Source organism: Tympanuchus pallidicinctus, unplaced genomic scaffold (genome assembly GCF_026119805.1).
Source record: "Tympanuchus pallidicinctus isolate F22 unplaced genomic scaffold, pur_lepc_1.0 scaffold1, whole genome shotgun sequence".
Lineage (NCBI taxonomy): Eukaryota > Metazoa > Chordata > Aves > Galliformes > Phasianidae > Tympanuchus > Tympanuchus pallidicinctus.
The window spans coordinates 80,844,310-80,863,473 of NW_026294618.1; the positions used below are offsets into that span (position 1 = coordinate 80,844,310).

The 19,164-nt window shown below is 37.7% G+C and overlaps 1 protein-coding gene across 1 annotated transcript in view; it reads right to left on the reverse strand.

The window, feature by feature from the left end:
* The window catches only part of KIF6 (kinesin family member 6), a 138,051-nt gene extending 135,486 nt beyond the window's left edge, over window positions 1–2,565 (reverse strand). The window contains exons 1-2 of the mRNA XM_052686505.1: window positions 2,500–2,565; window positions 1,856–1,962 (exon numbers count right to left, since the gene is read on the reverse strand). Coding sequence (XP_052542465.1) covers window positions 1,856–1,962; window positions 2,500–2,565 — 173 coding nt within the window. The remainder of the gene's footprint in view (window positions 1–1,855; window positions 1,963–2,499) is intronic.
* Window positions 2,566–19,164: the final 16,599 nt, after the last annotated feature.

Sequence of the window (19,164 nt, forward strand, 5' to 3'; positions counted from 1 at the left end):
CGTATTAATTACATCACAGCAAATGGCCTTGGTGGATTTTGTACTCTTGCTGATAATCTTTTGAGCACAGCAGCTTGGCTCATTTTCAATCCCCCTCATTGAGCACTTACATAACCTTTCCAAACCCCATCCTTCAGTCTTCTTGGGTCACCTGATCCTGCTCTCACCTCTAATACTGTTTTTTTTTTTTTAAGGTTGTCTACAGTCAGGAGCTCCTGCTCAACCATCCAGGCCCCTGCTGTCACTGCTTAATTTCTTATCAGGGCAGATTGTTCCTGAAGGAGGTAATCCTAGAAAAACAACTAGCTCTCTGGGACTTCCCAACAATCTAGGGCTGTGTCTCGTGGGTTTTTTTTTTTTTCAAGCAGGTCCCTGAACAGGCTAACACTTACTCTCAAGAAGTCTAAGGTTGTGACCTTGCTTTCTTCCTTGTTTCCTATTCTGAGGTTTTTGAATTTTACAATTTCATAGTCATTACAACCAAGGCCACCCAGCTTTCACATCCATGATCAGTCCTCCTATATTTGTAAATAAGAGGTGTAGCAGATCCTCCTCTCCTTATTGGCTCTTTAACTAAGTTTTAGGAAGTTCAGGAATCAATACACTTCAGAAAACTTCTGGATTGTTCATGCCCTGCTGTGCTGTTCCTCCTGTCTGGAATTGCACATTAATATAGAACCTCATAGGGTATATAGAAAAGCCTTAAACATGTGCAGGGTATACAACATCTGAAAGAAATGCAGTATATAAAATATACACTCTATTCTGCTAACACTGTATTAGTCAAGTCATTCAAAAAATTGTATTTGACTCCCATACAAGAAAGTAAGAATAAAGGAGACTAATGTTTAAGCTGACTAAGGGACACAGATTTTATGCAGCTGTAAGCTTTATGGAGGAAAAAAATAAAATGCTTAATCCACAGTATTACTTTTCTTTTGCTTTGAGGATAGTAAGTCATAGTGTTTCTTAGCATTATTTACTACAGACATTTTAATAAATGATAGAGTAAATCAGAATAAAAGTGTTCATTGGGCATTTGCATTCTAAGCTATTTTTGCATAAAATCAATTTGGAGAAGGCAGTTCCTCACTTTGCAAGCAGAACAGATTTCCTTAGCTGATGTAAAATGACATCAGGCTAAACTGCAGATGTTCATCTGTGGCTCTTTTTTAGTAGCACAGAATAACATAATTTATTTGATTTGGTATTTTAAAAAACTTTGAATACCAAGTTAAGGATGTCTTTTTTTCAAAAGTGGTTATACATCTAGAATTCACAAAATTCTTAAAATTATCTCTGCATATTTTAAAAAGATAAATAATAATTTGATGATATTGGTACTTATTTTAAGTTCCTAAAAATTATTCACGTTCCACTGTGAGATATCTACTGTGATAGTTTCTGATTCTTTCAGCCGTTTTTTAAATTGTTTTGGTTGTGTTGAAAACATTGTTTTTAAACAGTGTTTTACATAAAGGCACTTCGGTTAGTCTATGCCAACTCACTAGGTCACAAGAAAACAACATAGTGCTGCACTCACTTTTCATCAGTGAATTCAAAACAAGCTGTAGGAGTGGAAGACTTATAGATCAAGATGGGAACACATAATGGTATGCAATGGATAGGCTAAAAAAACAACAACAACAACAAAAAAAAAAAAACAACAAACAGAAGCAACTTTAGTGTTTATCAGACTCATTCAGCTGCAGAACATGATATGCTGAAGTGTTGCTCTTGTTAAAGGAACTGTATGAATATAAAGCTACCTCTACCAAAACTATGTTAGGAATAGGTTTCTCCTCTGTGATTCTACAGATGTGTGTCACCATACAAAGGTGAGACTTTTACTTACTTGAACTTGTAGCTCTCTCGCTTATTGTTGACAAACCCATCTGCTAAATCACGTGGCACGATAATCTCCAGACTGGATGCAGATTTTTCATCCTCAACTGAGTAAATCTAATGAATGTGGATATGAGTTAACAAAGTAAGCTTTGTTGCTAAGCAGCACAGCCCTTAGATGCAACACAGTTAGTGAGCATAGCAAAATAACATAGAGCAAAGTAGTTCTGCCTAGTTCAAAGCCTTGAATGCTCAAGCACATCTTTCTACAGCTATTGTTCCAAAAAACAAGTGCACAGGGGACTCAGCTTGTTGTCACATAGACACTACAATAAGATGTGAAATAGAAATGCAGAGTCTCTGACACAGCTTGCTTAATAAACAATTTTATCAATATCAAGTATGGGCATTAAAGAAAGCACGGTGAGGCAGGCATCTAAATGCTTCTGAGGGATAAGCGGGAACATTTTTACTATTCCTTGCTATCACAGCAGGCTAAAGGCAGCTCTGCATTATCCCTCAATGCACTGAACAATATTTAACCGTTAACAGCCTAAATCCCGCCGAATGCCTCAAGTTTTCTCGGTGGTTCCAAGCTAGTCACCCCGTTCCCGCCTCACGTAGGACCCCGCCAGCACCGAGCTCCCTTCCTACCCCCGCCTGCTGCCGCCTGCCCAGAGGCTTCAGGCGCGCGTACACCCGGATGCTTTCCTTCACCATCGCTGCTGGGGCCGCCGCGCCGCTGCTCGAGTAGCAACAGTAACCATGCAACGCTACCCAGCCTGCCCTGGGAGAGCCGCGGGGCCCCGTGAGCCGGGCGCGAGGGCTGCAGTCATGTCTGGAGGGATAATTTGTTGCATGCAATGAAAACTTTCATTCTTTTAGTATAGCGTAAGGGGTCTTGAAGTTTGCAAGTTGCAAAGGTTGCATCGGAGGAACAGAGGCTGCAGGTTTGCTGAAGGAGAGTAACTTTGGAAGAGGTAATAGTAGGACTCAGTTGTTCTGTGAAATGGTTACCGAAAAGACGAAACAGAAGTTGATGCCCTTTTGCTCTGCTCTGTAAGGCTCTATTTGGAGTGCTATGTCCAGGCCTGAGGCCCACAGCAAGGCAGGGATGTGGAGTGGGTCCAGAGCAGGGTCATGAGGGTGATTGGAGGGCTGGAGCACCTCTGCTATGAAGAAAGGCTGATGGAGTTGGGCTTGTTCAGTCTAGAGAGAAGAAATCTTCATGGAGACCTCATTAGGGCCTTCCAGTACCTGAAGGGAGCTTATAAACAAGAAAGGGGAATGACTTTTTGCATGGTCTTATAGTGATAGGGAGGGGGAGAATGGCTTTAAGCTAAAAGAGGGGAAATTTAGGTTAGATGTTAGGAAGAAATTAATCAGAGGTTGGCGAGGTGCTGGCACTGCTGCCTAGAGAGGTTGTGGGTGCACCATTCCTGGAGGTGCTCAAGGCTGGGATGGGTGGGGCCCTACCCATGGTAGGGATTGGAGCTAGATGAGCTTTAAGGTTCCCTTCCAACCTGAGCCATTCTATGATTCTCTTTTGGTGAGACAAAGTAGTTAGGATTGCAGTGATTATAAGTGATTATAAGATCAAAATTAAGTGAAAGATCAGGGAGTTAATTTGAGGATTAATTAAGAGAACAGAAATCTCTTTAACCCAGATGTGGGAAAAATATGTTGACTTTCTATTCCAAATTAGAAAAAGCATTAGCGTTAGGGGAAAGGTTTCCTGTCCCATGTGAGCAAACAACTATCTCAGAAAGCATCAGAGGAACAAGTAGTGTGCCTTTAGGGAATGAAACAGGAAAGAACTAATTACCAGCTGAAGTAAAGCACAAAAGTCAAAAGGGTCAAAATGAAAGCAAATGGAAAATATTACTTGGTGATTAAGAGAGCAGAGAAGAAACAAGATGTCAAAATGGGATAGTGGAGCAAGTACTGAGTACCATCTCAATGCCACTCCAAAACTATATATAAAAAAAGTATCCCTTGTCAGTATAGGTTGGGATCCTGAAGATGGTGGTAGACAGAAGTGATTAATACTGCAGAGTTGCAAGAGGAAACTTACTGCAGCTGAGTGGGAAGCAGAACACTTAGGATCTGATTAATTCAGGCTGAGGAAAAGGGATCTGGGAGGAGAGAGGTGATAATATCAGTCCCATAATTCTGAAAGAATTAACATGTTTACTTGAAAGTCCAGGAGCTGGTTTTGCATTTATGTATTTAATTTAGTATTGAAGTGGACAAGAAAGAGTACAGTGTTCTTGGAAAGTAACAAATGGGATAGTCAACTATGTTAGCAGCTGTAGCAGAAATGCTACGTCATGGCTTGAAACAATGATTGAGCACCTGGTGGGAAGGCAGGGCCAACTCAGGGAAGCTCAGGTGCATGCAATGACTGGAAGGAGTGGATCCAGACTCCACCCCTTCCCAGACATCACTTAAGGGTTGGATGCGAAGGTAAGGGTGTCTTGCTGGCAATCCTTCCATGGGTAAGGGCTTCTGAGGATAAGCAGCTTCTTTCCTGGATTTTCTGCATCTATGGCTGTCATGTTTGAGTGAACCCTTGTTTGTTGTAGCCTGGGATCATACTGCTCTGTTTTCATTGTTGTGTTTTCTATCATGTTACAGTACCATTAGTATTTACTTACTGTAGTGCAGCTAATTGTATTTTAGAATCTGCTAGAGTTTGTGTTTTTTTTTTTTTGTTTTTTTCCCCCCTCCTCTCTGACTAAAGAGATATGTAGCAAGCTAGTTAGGAGGAAGAATTTTGAAGCATAAGGTCAAGTAAGTAGCTCTCTGTTATTGCTGGCTGCTAATTCATATGGTGATACAGATGGAGATGTGTTTGAATACAAATTATAAGTGGCGCTGTGCGTTGTGATGTGTTTTTTTGTTTTTTTTTTTTTCTTCAGGAGCTGGTTTTGCATTTATGTATTTAATTTAGTGTTGAAGTGGACAAGAAAGAGTATAGTGTTCTTGGAAAGTAGCAAATGGGATAGTCAACTATGTTAGCAGCTGTAGCAGAAATGCTACATCATGGCTTGAAACAATGATTGAGCACCTGGTGGGAAGGCAGGACCATCCCAGGAGAGTCCAGGTGCATGCAATGTACCTGAGTGACAAAAAGAGGTGGAGGCAGGATCCTCTCCTTCCTAGACCTCACATAAGGGTTGGCAATGGAGACAAGGGTATCTTGCTGGTGATTTCTGCATTTTTGAAGCCTTTTGAGGGTAAGCAGCTTCTTTCCTTTGTTTCTGTGTATGTTGCTGTTACATTTGAGCAAATCCTCATTTACTGCAGCCTAGGACCTTGCTGCTCTGTTGTTATTGTTGTGCTTTCCATTGTGTTATAGCAATTTAGCTGGATTGCAAATTAACTGGACAGTAGACATAGCCAGTTTGTGTCTGTTGATGTTTAGTAGCTGACTGAATCAAGTGAATGAGACTATATTGTTTTGAGGACAAAGTCTGATCTGTAAAGATTTCAGGTGTCCTACAACACAAATCCTGAGCTGTAGACTAGAGGAACCTGTGGTGCTATGCAGAGACGTCCTGACTAGCTCTATGCAAACCAATTTGGGTATTATGTAGTTAAATGGAGAAGTGAATGAGCCTTTTCTAACTCAAGTTCCAGCATAAAAATACAAGCCAAATTTTTGAAAGGGAAGAAGGAATCCTGGGCCACCTGCAAATGGTCACTTGTGTGGCAAGAGAACAAAGATAACAGAAAGGATTCACAATTCTCTCTTCAAAATAGGGCCTTCTATTACAAAGCTGCTCATGTGAAGATGGTAGGGTGCCTCTATATATTGTTCTACTCAATATATTGCTTTCAGTAATTGCATGTTATCTCAGTGGCACCCAGCACAGAATCAGCACACTTTAGGTTTACTGGCCTTGCTATGATATGAAAGCTGCCTCATTTATTTGAGCTTCAAAATTATCCAGGTTTTCTTCTTGAATGTGGTATGTGGCATACTGAATGCAGTAAATTGGAGATATGGAGAATGTAAGATAGATGAGAAACTAGTTAAAGGCTGATCTATTATGGTTTGCTGAGAAAAAGAGTATTATTTGACTTGAGAAAATTATTAGTGGCCTTCATTGAGGAGGTGTAATATTTTATGTATTGTCACAAAAAGTAAACGTTGATAACACAGGATTGAGAGTCATAAGAGAATTAAGATATCTAGAAAAATGAGTAATCTTGAGGATTAGAGGAGCTATTGGGCGAAAAACAAGTTACAAAGCCAAGCAAGCATGCATCTGAGGATTAGTGTCAACATATTCTGCTGCAAGCTGAAATCCATTCACCTAAAATTGTTAGAAGAAGACTTTGTTATTGTGGAAGTCAAAATGGCAGCTGTTAATGAAAAAGGCAGCCATGATTCTTTGATGAAAAATGGTTGTCTTATAAAGGAAAGAATGCCTTCTCACAATTGCTTTGTGTGTATTTATAGTTATTTTTATTCCTTCAAGTGTTTGAATACAAGTGTTATTGTAATGATTGTGCTGATGGAGGCCATTCTGTAAGAGAAGAGACCAAGAGGATGCGCTTTCTTTAGCGAAGAGAAAGCAGACTATATATCTGTGCATGTAAATGCACTATAAAGAACTGCTGTGGAAGCAAAAGAAGCTTCTTAAGGTAGCCATGAGAACAAATGTACAAAACTTAATTTGGAAGAAAATAAATTGTCTTAGGGGTTTGATTGATCCCTTCAGTTACTGAAGAAAGCATGATCAGTTGTGAGCTTTTAACTTATGTTAGCAGGGGTTTCACCCAGAAGGTGAAATCAAAACCTCCATTCCAGAAGATCTTTTTCAAGATCAGTGAAATGTCTTTCTAGAAGCATACTAGGAATAAGCAGATAAGGACAGTTTGAGTATTTTCTTTTTCCAAGCCGCTTGATGGAGATTAGCCTCCTTAATACATCTTAATCCTGCTAATATCTTCACATGCGGGAGTAATGTATATCTGTCTTCTGTATAAAGTCACTGCTGGTTGATACTGTGGAGTTTGTTCTAAAAACAAAGCGAAACAAAAATAAAGTGTTTTGCTTGTAAGGCAGTTGTAATTTTTATGCTGCAGGGAACCATCAGTCAACTTCATAACTGAAAAAGCTACAAGGTTCTTGTTGTTTATAACTAAGTCAGTCAGCAGTTGTATGCATCCACATCCACTGAATGATTATTTATCTTATTGTGCATCTTTAGATCTTCATTTCTCCTGTAGGAGATGAATCCTCCAGAAGTTATTGAGTGTTGTTTTTCCTCAGTCTCTAAGATCTTTGCTTACTTGTCCAACACAGAAAAGGAAATGAATATTGTCCTTATAAGTCTCTTCACCATCATTTCCCTTTTCTTATGGAGATCCTGTGGTAAATTTAAGGCTGAAGTTTGAAACAGTAGTAGCTGCAGCAAAGGAAATTTTATGTTGCTTTAGGAATGGATTTCTAATCTCCAGGTGGAAATCACTGGAATTATTTGAGACAAATATGAGAAGTATCCTTTTTTTAACCTACAATTGCAGGAATATTCTGTTGAGAATAACTAAAGAACTAAATTGGCTCTTTAAATTTTCCAAACACATGGGGAAGAGCTCATTATTAGATTTAACAGTGACGAGCTGATTACAAAGATGAGGGAGTCGTAGGAATTCTTCCTCTTACTATGAACCAGAAAGAACTGTTTTTCCATTTCCTACTGCTTTGAAGGAAGTCTTTAAAAATAATCCTCAAGATGACAGCTAACTGTTTCAGATTGTGTACTAGTCTAGAGATTGGTTCATATGTTGGAGGCCTGAAAAGCTTTGGTTTCCCTTAGATTTCCTTTGTCTTCTTTGGGAAATCAATCGCTACTCCAAGAATTTATGATAAATTTCAGAGATAAATGTCAAACGTTTTCAGTTAATATATTTGAGAAAATGCATTATAGAACATGTGTACCCTATAGGCTTTAAACAGTTTTGTAACCATATATGAGATTAGAGTTACAGGATCTGGCATTTGCATGTTTTAAAAAGTGTAGCTACTGCTTTTTGAATTAATAGCTGCAGCATCCTAACAGGTCATATACTTTTACTCTTGTAGTTTTCTTCTGATTAAAAATAATGCAGGTCATAGTATATATTGGAGCTGGAAGTTCAAGGACTTGTGTTAGGTTATGTCACCTAGCAACTTAATGTGCTTCCAAATAAACAGCCTTGAAAGTTTTATTATAGACCAAACTTTTGTAGCCTTTCTTCTTTTTTTTTTTTTTTTTTTTTTTTTTTTTTTTTGTCCCCATAGTTTTACTTATTTTTGGCAACTATTATGCTATTTGGCTGAGATAATGATTAGAAGCCTTTCCATTAAAACCTTTCCACAGATCAATTGGAATGGATGAAGAGTCAAAACTCTTGCCAAAGTCTGAGTTTGTCTCATCATTCAACTCCTGCAAATATTAGTGCCAAATTTGTATCTTCTGCATGACCAGAAACCATTTCTATTTTTTCTTAAATGACTGGAATTTAAGATCTAAAACTTGGCCTAAATAAAAGTATAGTATCAGCTGAGTATGTTGTATCAGCTCTGCCAGAAGCAGTACAAACTTCACGTGTAAGAGATGTGATAATACTGAAGTATATATGTTTATAAGAGTGGCATAAGAAAAAGAGGCTTTCTAAAAAAAAAGTCTTTCAGATATCCCCCAAGTGCTACCACTATTGTTTTGGGTTTGTTTTTTTTTTTCTGCTTATGTATTCCATTTTGAAACTGTTAATGCTTCCATTGCCTTGTTCAGCTGTTAATAGTCCAATGCTTCAAGAAGAGCTGCTTCTTTTAGGCTACTGTTAGAATCTGTTTCTTAGAAACAGTGTTACACCTTCATACATGGTACAGATAATTTGTGAAGTATTTCAAGATTTCACAGCTATGCTTGTATTCTCATATAACACATGTGTTTCCTAAAGATGTATGCCTTAATAGACTGAGCCATGATAGAAAATCTTAAACTATCCTCCTGAGGGCTTTTATACGTACATGCACATACATATATTTGTTTTTTTTTTTTTTTTTTTTTTTTAGGGTAAACCGAAATTCTTCTGTGATGTGTTGACTGCTGCAGTCAACACACCATTTCATCCAAGCTGATTTTTTTCTTCCTTTTTTTTTTTTCTGTCCTTCTAAGTAGTAAACAGCATCCTTTGTTGCCAACTGCAATAACGTAAGCATTATCAGAACACTCCCATTAGCAGGACTTTCATGCAATGCTGATGTTTTGTGCACAATTTCTCTCCCTCAACACAATTTTTTTTAGTATTATAAGCTTTTCTTAAATGTATTGTTTTGTCTTAATGCCTCTCATTGATCTATCTCTGACCAAGGAACAGATAAAAGGCTAAGTGATGCTGAATAGAAAGGGCTGTGTGGTTTTGTTTTTTAATCTGAAGACTGGTGAGAAATGCAGATTTTTATGTTACAGTTAATTAGGACTATAAATCCTTTCATAGCTGTGATATTGGTTTATATATGTTCTTGCTTGAAGTAGATTACAGTCCTATCAGCTTCAACACAGCCTTATGAAACAGTTATTAATTGTAGTTTAAAATAACATTTAGAAATCAAAGTCATGCTCTAGAAGTTTTGCTGGGGTCTCTGTAAGTTTAGCATAAGAAAGGAAGGGTAGGAAGTAAAGAGAAAGAAGGAAGGAAGAATGGAAAGAAATATCCCTGCAACAAACAGCTCTTGCTGTCCAAGCTTACTTCAGAAGACAATGCAAAATAAATAGTTAATTGAAAGGAAACAATGTGGGTAATATTAAAACAGCAGTCAGAGGCATATTTTTGTGCATGCAGTACATTCTTTAATCATAAAGGAAATTTAAAGAAAGGCAGATGCACAAGTTTACAGATTTTCATGAGCTGCTCTTTCCAGGTATGAAAACTGGCCTGGCAAAAAGCAGGGACATTTTCCTGAAAGTATAATATGGAGATGATGCTATGAACTGAACATAGAAATTTGTCTGCCACTTGGTTGTGAATTCATTGTTAGAATGGACAAAGGCCTTAGAGACAAATGAATAATAAAGAAGAGAGAGTTACTGGAGTTACCATCAGTGTAATCTACATAATAGCTCAAAGGATGGCTTTTGCAGCAGCATTCTGAATGTATGTATAGTGTAGGGGTAGGATGTAGTGAAAGATGATTACAACCACAGAGTAAAATTCAATTTTCTTATTCTGAAAGAGAAAGGTAAAATGAAGGTATGGCACTGAGGTTTCACAGTTATCACTACATGAAAATCAAGGGCACGGTGCAGAGAGGAATACTAAAGGAAGTTTTAGTATGCAAATATAGAGGCAATCTCCAGATGAGAAAATAGGTTGTATGTTCTAGAGGATGTAAAAATGAAAAAGAATCAGGAAAGTGAAGTATTAGTTTAACAACAAAGTGAAACAAATGTATTGGAATACTCGGGTGCTTTTTGGTTTACCCATTTGTTTGGATGGAAGACTGAAGCATGAGATCAGCGCAGGGAGAGTGAAGATATAGAGGAGAGTGAGAAAAATACAAAAAGGTAATTGTTAGGAGAAGATGAATTAAGATGGGGTGACGATTACATGTCACAGAAGGCTGCTAGGTGAGCAGATAAGAAGCTTTTGTACCTGCAGATTGATGGAGTTGTACAGGAAGAGAATGTTGTCTAAATAGCACAGTGTAACTAAAACTAAGGGAAGTGAGACTTTTCTGTTACATTTGTCTGGAAGCTCCCTTAATGACCACGCATAAGTGCTTACACAGATTCTAGTGGTTAAACATGGATACAATGATATTCTACGTATAGGCAATTCAGACATCGGTGTGTTTCAGCTGCGCGGATGGTACATGCCTTTTTCTTAGAGGTGAAAACTAAGTCTTGAAAAAATAATGTTTCCCATTGTGCAAGCACAGTCTGAAATGAAACAGGAGGAGAAAAATGGTGTCCTTAATACCAAGCTACTACATACATTAAAAGACCACAAACAACCTTCCAACTACACTTTCCGTGTATTTGCATATTTCTGTAAACAAGGGATGAAGAGAACAATGTATGAAGCAGTGCAGCTGTGTTCATGTTTGCTATCCATCACTTGTAAAGTAGCTGGTTTTCCCAGAGCTTTGTTTTTAATACTGTGTTCCTTCTGTATAATTCTGTGAATAGATGGGACCTGTGCTTAAAAACAAACAGTATAAAACAAAGAATATGACCTGTGAAAGACTCGCAACAAAATAGTGTAAAACTAAGGACTACTCTTGAAATGTTTGAAACCAGAGAGTAGCATGTTGCGACATCATTTTATATTTCTTTTCCTTTTTTCCTTTATAGTTTTTAATGTGGGAAAAGATTTTTTTTTTTCTTCATTCTTGTCCACTTTTTTTTAATAAGCCAATTGCTATTGCTCATTCAAGCCTCATCTGCAAGGTCCGTTTAAAGCTGGGTGATTTTGTCACATGCTGATGTTTTGTCTGTAATTGAGAAACCTTGTAAGTGAGTGAGAGTTGGTATCCAGGGACTGCAAACATTATTTACTTGCCAATGTGAAGTGGCAGACATCCTGTGAGACACTCCATAACAATAAAAACATGTTCATTTACCCAGTGTTGCTCTTATATCTATATCTTGGCCATGGATCATGCATTTAGATGCTGTTTAGACTTACACAGTGCTTTCCAATTTGGACTTCCCAAACATATAACAAGTTAGTGAGTTGCAATTTGGGATTAAATTCTCTTCAAATTCAGGTTGAATGTGGGACTACCTGCAGAAGCAGAAAGATGTACTTACCTATTTTCCTTCTATGGCTGAAGACTTCTGAGGTTAAGTTGGCCAAAATTGAAAATAGAATAAACTGAAAAACCCTTCTTATTTAATAGCTATGCTGTGCTTTATTTATTTCTTCAAGGAGTTGTACTGTAGTCTTTGTCAATCATTTTAGTCTTTCACATGGTGATTATAATGAAAATTCAGCAATGCTCTCTATGTATCATATGTTAGGGGTATGTATATGTCAGAAAGTGAGATTTCTAATGACCATAGAGGTAGTTTGATTGATAGACAACATGTATATCAGTAGCATTTGTTGATGATATGTTATTAATCTAAAAGTTGATCTTTTACTGTGAGAAGATCAGGAGCTTCATAATTATTGCTCAGATTTGCATTGTTCTTTGCCTTCCAGGAGAGGGCAGTGATTTGTGCACGTTGCAGTCAGATTTTTCCAAAGATATACAAAGGTTGTTTATAACAGCCATCAAGCACTAGATTTGAAAACACGGATCAACTCATATACTGGATTGTTTCTGTGGGAAGCAGCAATTTTGACTGGACATAAATTCACTTCTTTTTCACATTTTCTTCAATACAATTTTTTATTGCAGATAAGTAACACAAAGACCTTGCTTTTATGAAAGTGGATCAATAATTTTAATGCTTACTATCATAAAACAAAATTATTATTTTGTGAACTAAGAAAAAAATGTTGGTGTATCCATAATAGTGTAGAGATATAAGAGAGGCAAAAGTTTATACTAGGTAAAATGTAGTTGAAAAGGGAAGGTATCACGTAGGAAGCGGTGAATCCAAAAGCTTGTCCACTTTTCCAGATGTGTAGCTCTGATAAGATGTGTGAGAACTCCCTGCAAAATTTTTTTTTTTTTTTTTTGTATTTACAGAGGTGAAGTCTCTTCAATTGTATGAAGAAACACTGCATGAGAAGAAACTCTTTCATTTCCCTGTCTACTGCCTACTATCAGGTAAATTTTCACTCATGAACAAAGATCCAGATGTTAAGAGAAGGATCTGTCACTATCAAATGAGGTATCTCAGTAGTGTCACCTACTGTTGTGCTGTTTCTCGTGCCCTCATAGGCCTTATGTAGGTATGCTAAAGCACCTCCAGAAGCTTAATCTCATGTTGTGAATGTGATTTGGAAGTAGGCCAAATGATGACTGTGGAAAGAAATTTTGGAAAGGATTATGTAACATCTCAGGAAACAGCTAGGCTGTCTGATGAGCAGTTCTTTACGTTACTTACTGGAGTTTCAGGGTAATGCTGGGTAAAGCTGAATTATGTTGGCATGAGACTCCTTCCAAATAATTTTGTATCATAATTGTTGACTAATTTATACAGTTATTGAAATATTTTTCTTGATATTTGAAAGTCTCCAGGTGCCAAGTGTGTATCATAATTTTCTTCCACTGCACATAAAATTACTTAATGAATATTGGCTTGCAGGATTATTATCCTTCCAGCTAATTCCCAGTCCAACTCAACTTGCTTTTTCCTGGGCTTCTTGCCACATTCCATTTTTCCCTATGCTGTTGATGTTATGTAGGACTGAAATGTGGAATTATCTACAGTTCATAAAAGACTCAAATACCTTAGACTGTTTTGTTCATCTATTATTAATAGACAGTAAATGCAAACGTAAGCTAACAAAAGGCAAAGGATAAACACATTTAAGACAGACCAGTTCCCAGAGAAATAATTTAAAAACCTGTCAAACAGTTTCTGAAACATGGAAGAATGATGATTTCCTATAGATTCATTGTGTACATTCTGGCACTGTAACTTTTGCTTTATGTAATATATATATTAATGTGAATATTCCAGTGGAATATCTCAGAGATTTATGCATATCAGCAAAATCAGACTTACAACACCAGAGTGGATTAAAAAAAAGTCCAAGTAATTTGTTGCAAAAAAATATATATATATATCTTTGCCTCAGTTAAAAGCTTTCTGCTACTCTGCCATTACAGTTTTACAAAATATTTCATTCACCAATTCCTATTTATTCTCCTGCATTTAGGTTGCTTTTACATTCCCTACTTTCTGAGGCTACTCATGGTCAATCTGATATAAATTAATTATTCTGAGAGAGTTTATTTCTGCATGAAGGAACTCATGTTCTTGTGATCCTTCTGCCGCTTCCGAGCATTACTGCATGCTTGCATTGTTTTTGATGGCTACTGTCTCTATTTAGAGCAGTCCTCTTCAGCTGAGGAGGAAAGAAGTGTCTTCATCTTGTATTTTCAAATAAGCCAAGAATCTGTGGAAGTGCTTAGTTGCAAATTTTTTAGTCATGATTTCCTGTTCAGTAGTCCCTTTGCAATAAGCATAGTCTCTTCATGCAAGCTGACTGGCCATGTGTTATTTTTCAGGCTTTCTTGTGTTGTTTTTTTTTTTTTTTTTAAACTCATTTAAACTGGCATTGGTTTTATCTGATGACATGTTTAAGATTTTATATGTATGTAGGTTGCTCCCAAAGTAATGCCCCCTATTTATTTCTATGGAAACTACAAAAAGAGTACAATAACACTACTGCTTCTAATGTCGTGGGCCAGCATCGTAAGTAGGAGGCATTACTATCAGAGTAGAATTTATGTATTCTTCTATGCTTGAAATAATCAAAGGAAAGGATAAATCAAAGATGTATAGCTTTTTCTTGTTACACACTGGTTTAAAAAGTTCTTACGAGTATTCTTTCTTCAAATTAATTCAATTGCAACACTGGATTTTATCTTGTCTGGAATGGGAAAAAGAAAAAAAGAGTTTAATAGCTTTCTCTACAGGCTTTGTAGAGAACATATCAAGCAGTTGTGAGGGAAAAGACTTGGGTGAGTTGGACGATGAGAAGCTCAATGTGAGCCTGCAATATCTACCTGCAACCCAGAAAGCCAACTGTATCCTGGGCTGCATCAAAAGAAGCATGCCTGGCACATTGAGGGAGGTGTTCATTCCCTTCTATTCTGCTCTTGTGAGATCCCACCTGCAATATTGTTTGGCTCTGGGGCTCTAAACATAAACAGGACATAGGCCTGTTGAAATTAATCCAGGATGGGCCTTTATTTTTGGTATTTAATAAGAGGAAAAAAGACAGTAAACCTACATGATATGTTTTCATTTTGTTCTGCTTGCTTGTATCATTTCTTACATGTTAAAAGGTTATGGAATATTTCTTTCTAATAGTCAACATCTTGTAGGTAGGCTGTCTTAATTCCACCTTCTGCAGGTGAGGTAACCATGGTTACACAAGATCATTTTTGGTTTCTCTGGTGATTAAAACCTGTGACTTGAGCAGTTTGAAGGACATTTGTGCCAAGCCTTTGTGCTTGTGTCCATAAGACAGTACCATGTTTCAGAAGCAGAATTCAAGAACTTAAGTTTTAGTGCCCCAACTGCTGTATGTCGTGTATGTTATGTATGTCATGGTCAAGCGACATCGCAGGAAATGGCAACTCTGCAAGAGGAGAATGGTGTGGCCACATGTGAACAGTAGAGCAAAACTCCCGTAGAGTTGGGAGATTTCAGAGGTTAAGCTCTTAACCCATAAATTCAGTAGGAATACGTGTGCAAAGATTTTGGAACTTGTACTTATTTTTTATTAACAAATAATATTGAAAGAAAAATAGTAAAGTGGTTAAGAATTGGTAAATCAAAGCATCTAAATACGTGTGAAGTGCTGAGGTTACAGCACAAGCTTTGATTGCATTACTCACGTTTTTTAGATACTTGCTTCATTCCATGCTTTAGGAACGCAATTTTCTTGAGCTGAATGTCTTGACTTAAAATGCAAGGAGCCTGTCACGTCCAACATTCCACCATAGCAGAAGTGAATAAACATATCCATATCATAATGCGTTTTATGTAAGTTCTTGTGGTGTTGTTTTTAATTTTTATATCTGTCACTTTCCAGCATTTGATCTCCCAGCCTTAGTGTTCTTTTTATTAGAAATGTAATGGGTTAGCTACAATTCATTATTCCTTCCAGGCTTGCTAATTTGACTCTGTGGGCCACTGATGTACATGTATCCACCTTCACAGAAGAGATTTTCTAAAAAGATGTTTAAAGCCATCGTAGGAATTGACACAGGATAACTGCTACTCTGATGCATTCTCTTGGTTTCCTGGAATCTTTTAAACATAAATCACTTGCTAGAAGGGAGAATTTCTAAGAAACAAAAGAAATGCAATGTGCCAGTCAAGACACTTAATTTTGATACAGTTCATGTAGTGTAACTCTCCTTCCCATCCAGAATCCCATGATGTTTTGTAATATATGCTGATTGCTGTTAATATGGCGTGTCACTAGTGTCTTTTGTCTGCATGGCTGTGTTCTGTGTGTTTTTTCTGCTCATCATATATCTCTTGCTTCTTTGAATCATTTGTGCTCCAACAATGCTCAGCCCAGTATGCGTGAAGAAGAAGCCAAGAGATTATTGGCCCACAAAGCTCTTGAATGACCTTGGTTAACCTGAATTCACTATGTAATTTTTGGTGGTAAATGAAATGAATCTAAATTAGCTGTGGGAATAGGAAGTTGGGCTGTGATATATTACAAAAATGTTGTTTAATTCTGATATTGTATAGCAGCAGAAAAATTCTAGTTTACAACTTTCCAAATAGTCTGGCCTCCTCAATTCTCTTTGGTCTACTTGACGGGAGCAAAGGAGTCAGAGCTGAGCCACAAATCCCTGAGTGGAACAGAGTTTGCTCTTTCCTGCTTCCTGTTCTGCTAGCAGCAGTGACTGTGTGTGCTCAGCAACGTGCTGTCCTCTGTCTATTTCCATGTATGAATACTCTTCATCAGGGTTAGGATTGTTGCTAAATGTGGTTTTAGGAGTTCTGTATATAACTCAGTTTCTTAGTTTAGTCTGCAGTGTGCTGCAAAGATGCTGGCTCTGTAAGTATTGCTCTAACACTGCACCATTTTTAGTTGGGAGGCATCCTTTAGTTTTGTGAGCTTCATTCTAGATTCTTGCTTTTTGGTGACTTTGATACTGGAAGAATCAGGGCATAAAATGCTTTCTTCCTACACCCTGGGTATCCATACAGTTTTTTCCAGTGTAATGAATGATTAAGGTACTCAGACACTTAACATTATTTGTATGATTCTGTATGAACTTGTTGTGTATACTGTGGTACAGTACTATAGTGTGTTTCCTTCCCCCTTATTTGTAAATTATAATCCCTTGCTCAGGACATAACAAACTGTGGCAGTGTCTTAAAATGATCCTTCTTGCTGGCACATACCTGTTTGTAACACAGCACTGGCTTCCCATTCCAATGCTTAATCTGGTTACTGGTACCTGGTAAACGATGGTGCGGTGCTGTTTCATGCATTAGGAGTGAAGACATCTAGGAAATCTGTAAATGGTTTCACTCTGGTCAGTGCAGTAGTTGAATTAAATCTGGATGCCAAAATACACAGAGGATACGATTCTGTCATGCAAAATGAAAGGAAAATCACCGGGTGGATTCAAAAACTGTGTCCAAGACTGTGCATCTGAGGGCAAAGATAGAGTTCTCTGCATTCTTTGGTGTGTGCTATTCTTTTGAATGTATGCCATAACTTTGCATTTCCTGACTTCAGTGGATTGGGGAAAAAAATGGCTGATTGCCAAAAACTGAAATAACATTCATAACAATGCAGTGCCAGGCAAAACAAAGAAACAAACAACAAAAAAAAGCCACTAAGAATCATCATCTGAATAAACCTCATGCTTGAAGGAGTAAACTGATCAACTGTGGGGTTCAAGAAAATATTTCTCTTTCTTCTTTACCACTCCAGTTCTTAGGCAGTGCTAAAGTCTGCAGCTGTCTGGTTGCATTGTTTTCCATTCTTCATGTACTGAATCATCAGGTATCTAAATAATGCTTGAGAGGTAATGTACAGGCCCAGAGAGTTGCATGGTCTGTTTTGCTGCAGAAGCAAGAATGGTATTTGAATATGGTTTCATTTCCTTATTATTTTATGTAGCACTAAGGGAGTGACAACTATACTGCTATAGTTGCTGCTGTGAATATACTGAGGCTGTTTTGGATCTGAGGAACACGCGCTCTCTTGTTTTGTCAGTCATGTGCTAGTGATGCAGAGAGTCCCACTCTGTTCTGTTTTTTAGGGTTGAGTAATGACTATGTTTGTGGTGGTCCTCTGTACAAAGTTGTTTATCACTCTCCAAAATTGCACATTTCCAGTATCATTTGGGAGAAGTACTGATTTAAATAAATTTTGATTAAAGTTGAACAATTTGTGTTCATTAACATAGCTCCCAGCACACTAGAGAAAGTCCAAGTTATCCTGTATAGGCAACAGAACTAGGTATTGTCTGTAAATGGGATCCTCATGCTTTTCATATGATGTTGTATTCTGTAAAGGGCTCCTGTGGAAGTAAGCCTTATGTGATTGTTGTACAGGTTTTGAATATGCAACCATGCACAACTAGATATACTTCCTTTTCATTTCCAGAAAAAGTACGGCAGATTCATGGAGATACTGTCATACTTAGTACTAAATGGAATACTTCTGACTAGGGATGAATGTTCTTGGAATGAATGTATCTGTGAGATAGCTACATTTTAAGGGGCAGGACAGTTTTCCTTATTTTTGTCCATATCACTACTAGGTAAAGCATTTTGATGTCTTAACATTTCACTACTCTGAAATAAAGAAATGCCACTTGTGATTAGGTCCCATTGCAAGACAGGCTGTAGTTATTAATGGTTTACTTCTGTGTAATAGTCAGGATTTCCACTGTTCCTCCCTTTCCACTCTCTATGAAGTAGGGTATAATCCTATAAATTCACACACAGAATCACAGAATCACAGAATCACCTGGGTTGGAAGGGACCTCAAGGATCATGTAGTTCCAACCCCCCTGCCTAGCAGAGAAAGCAGGAGTTATGGGACAAGCCATGAAGATACGGCAAGTGAACAGGGCTGATCTTAAAAGTATTATGCAGCGTTGCAGGGCAGGGAGTCATGTCCTGAGTTACCCTTGCTGATCCGAAGAAGGACAAGTGGCAAATCTGATAGCTAAAGGGGAAAGAAATTTACTTGTTCAATAATTGGGTTGCATGCTGGGTTCTTTTCTATTACATAAAAGCATTTCACTTCCTTCTTGGGATGTTTTCTTGTTCTGGAATCTGCCAGATTCTTAGTCCCATCTGAAGTACAAAGAAAGGAAGCTTTTCAGAGAGGCACCATTCTCTTTTCGAGGTTTTTGGTCATGATAGAGCAAAGCATGGCAAAGCTGCCATCAAAGAATGATCAAAGCAAACTTTATTTGAAGACTTTGAAGTTGATCACATGATTTGCATTGATTTGAAAGTGCTTTGGCTCATGCCCAAATGTGATGTTGGTAGAGCAGAAGAAAGAAAGCATATGCTCGTGGAAAATGAATCCATACAGCCTTTACTCTACAAGTAAGTTGCACCGAAAAGAGCTTTGGCTTTACATTTTTAAATAGCATTCACATCTCTAAAGTGGTACCAGGACACATGCTACTTA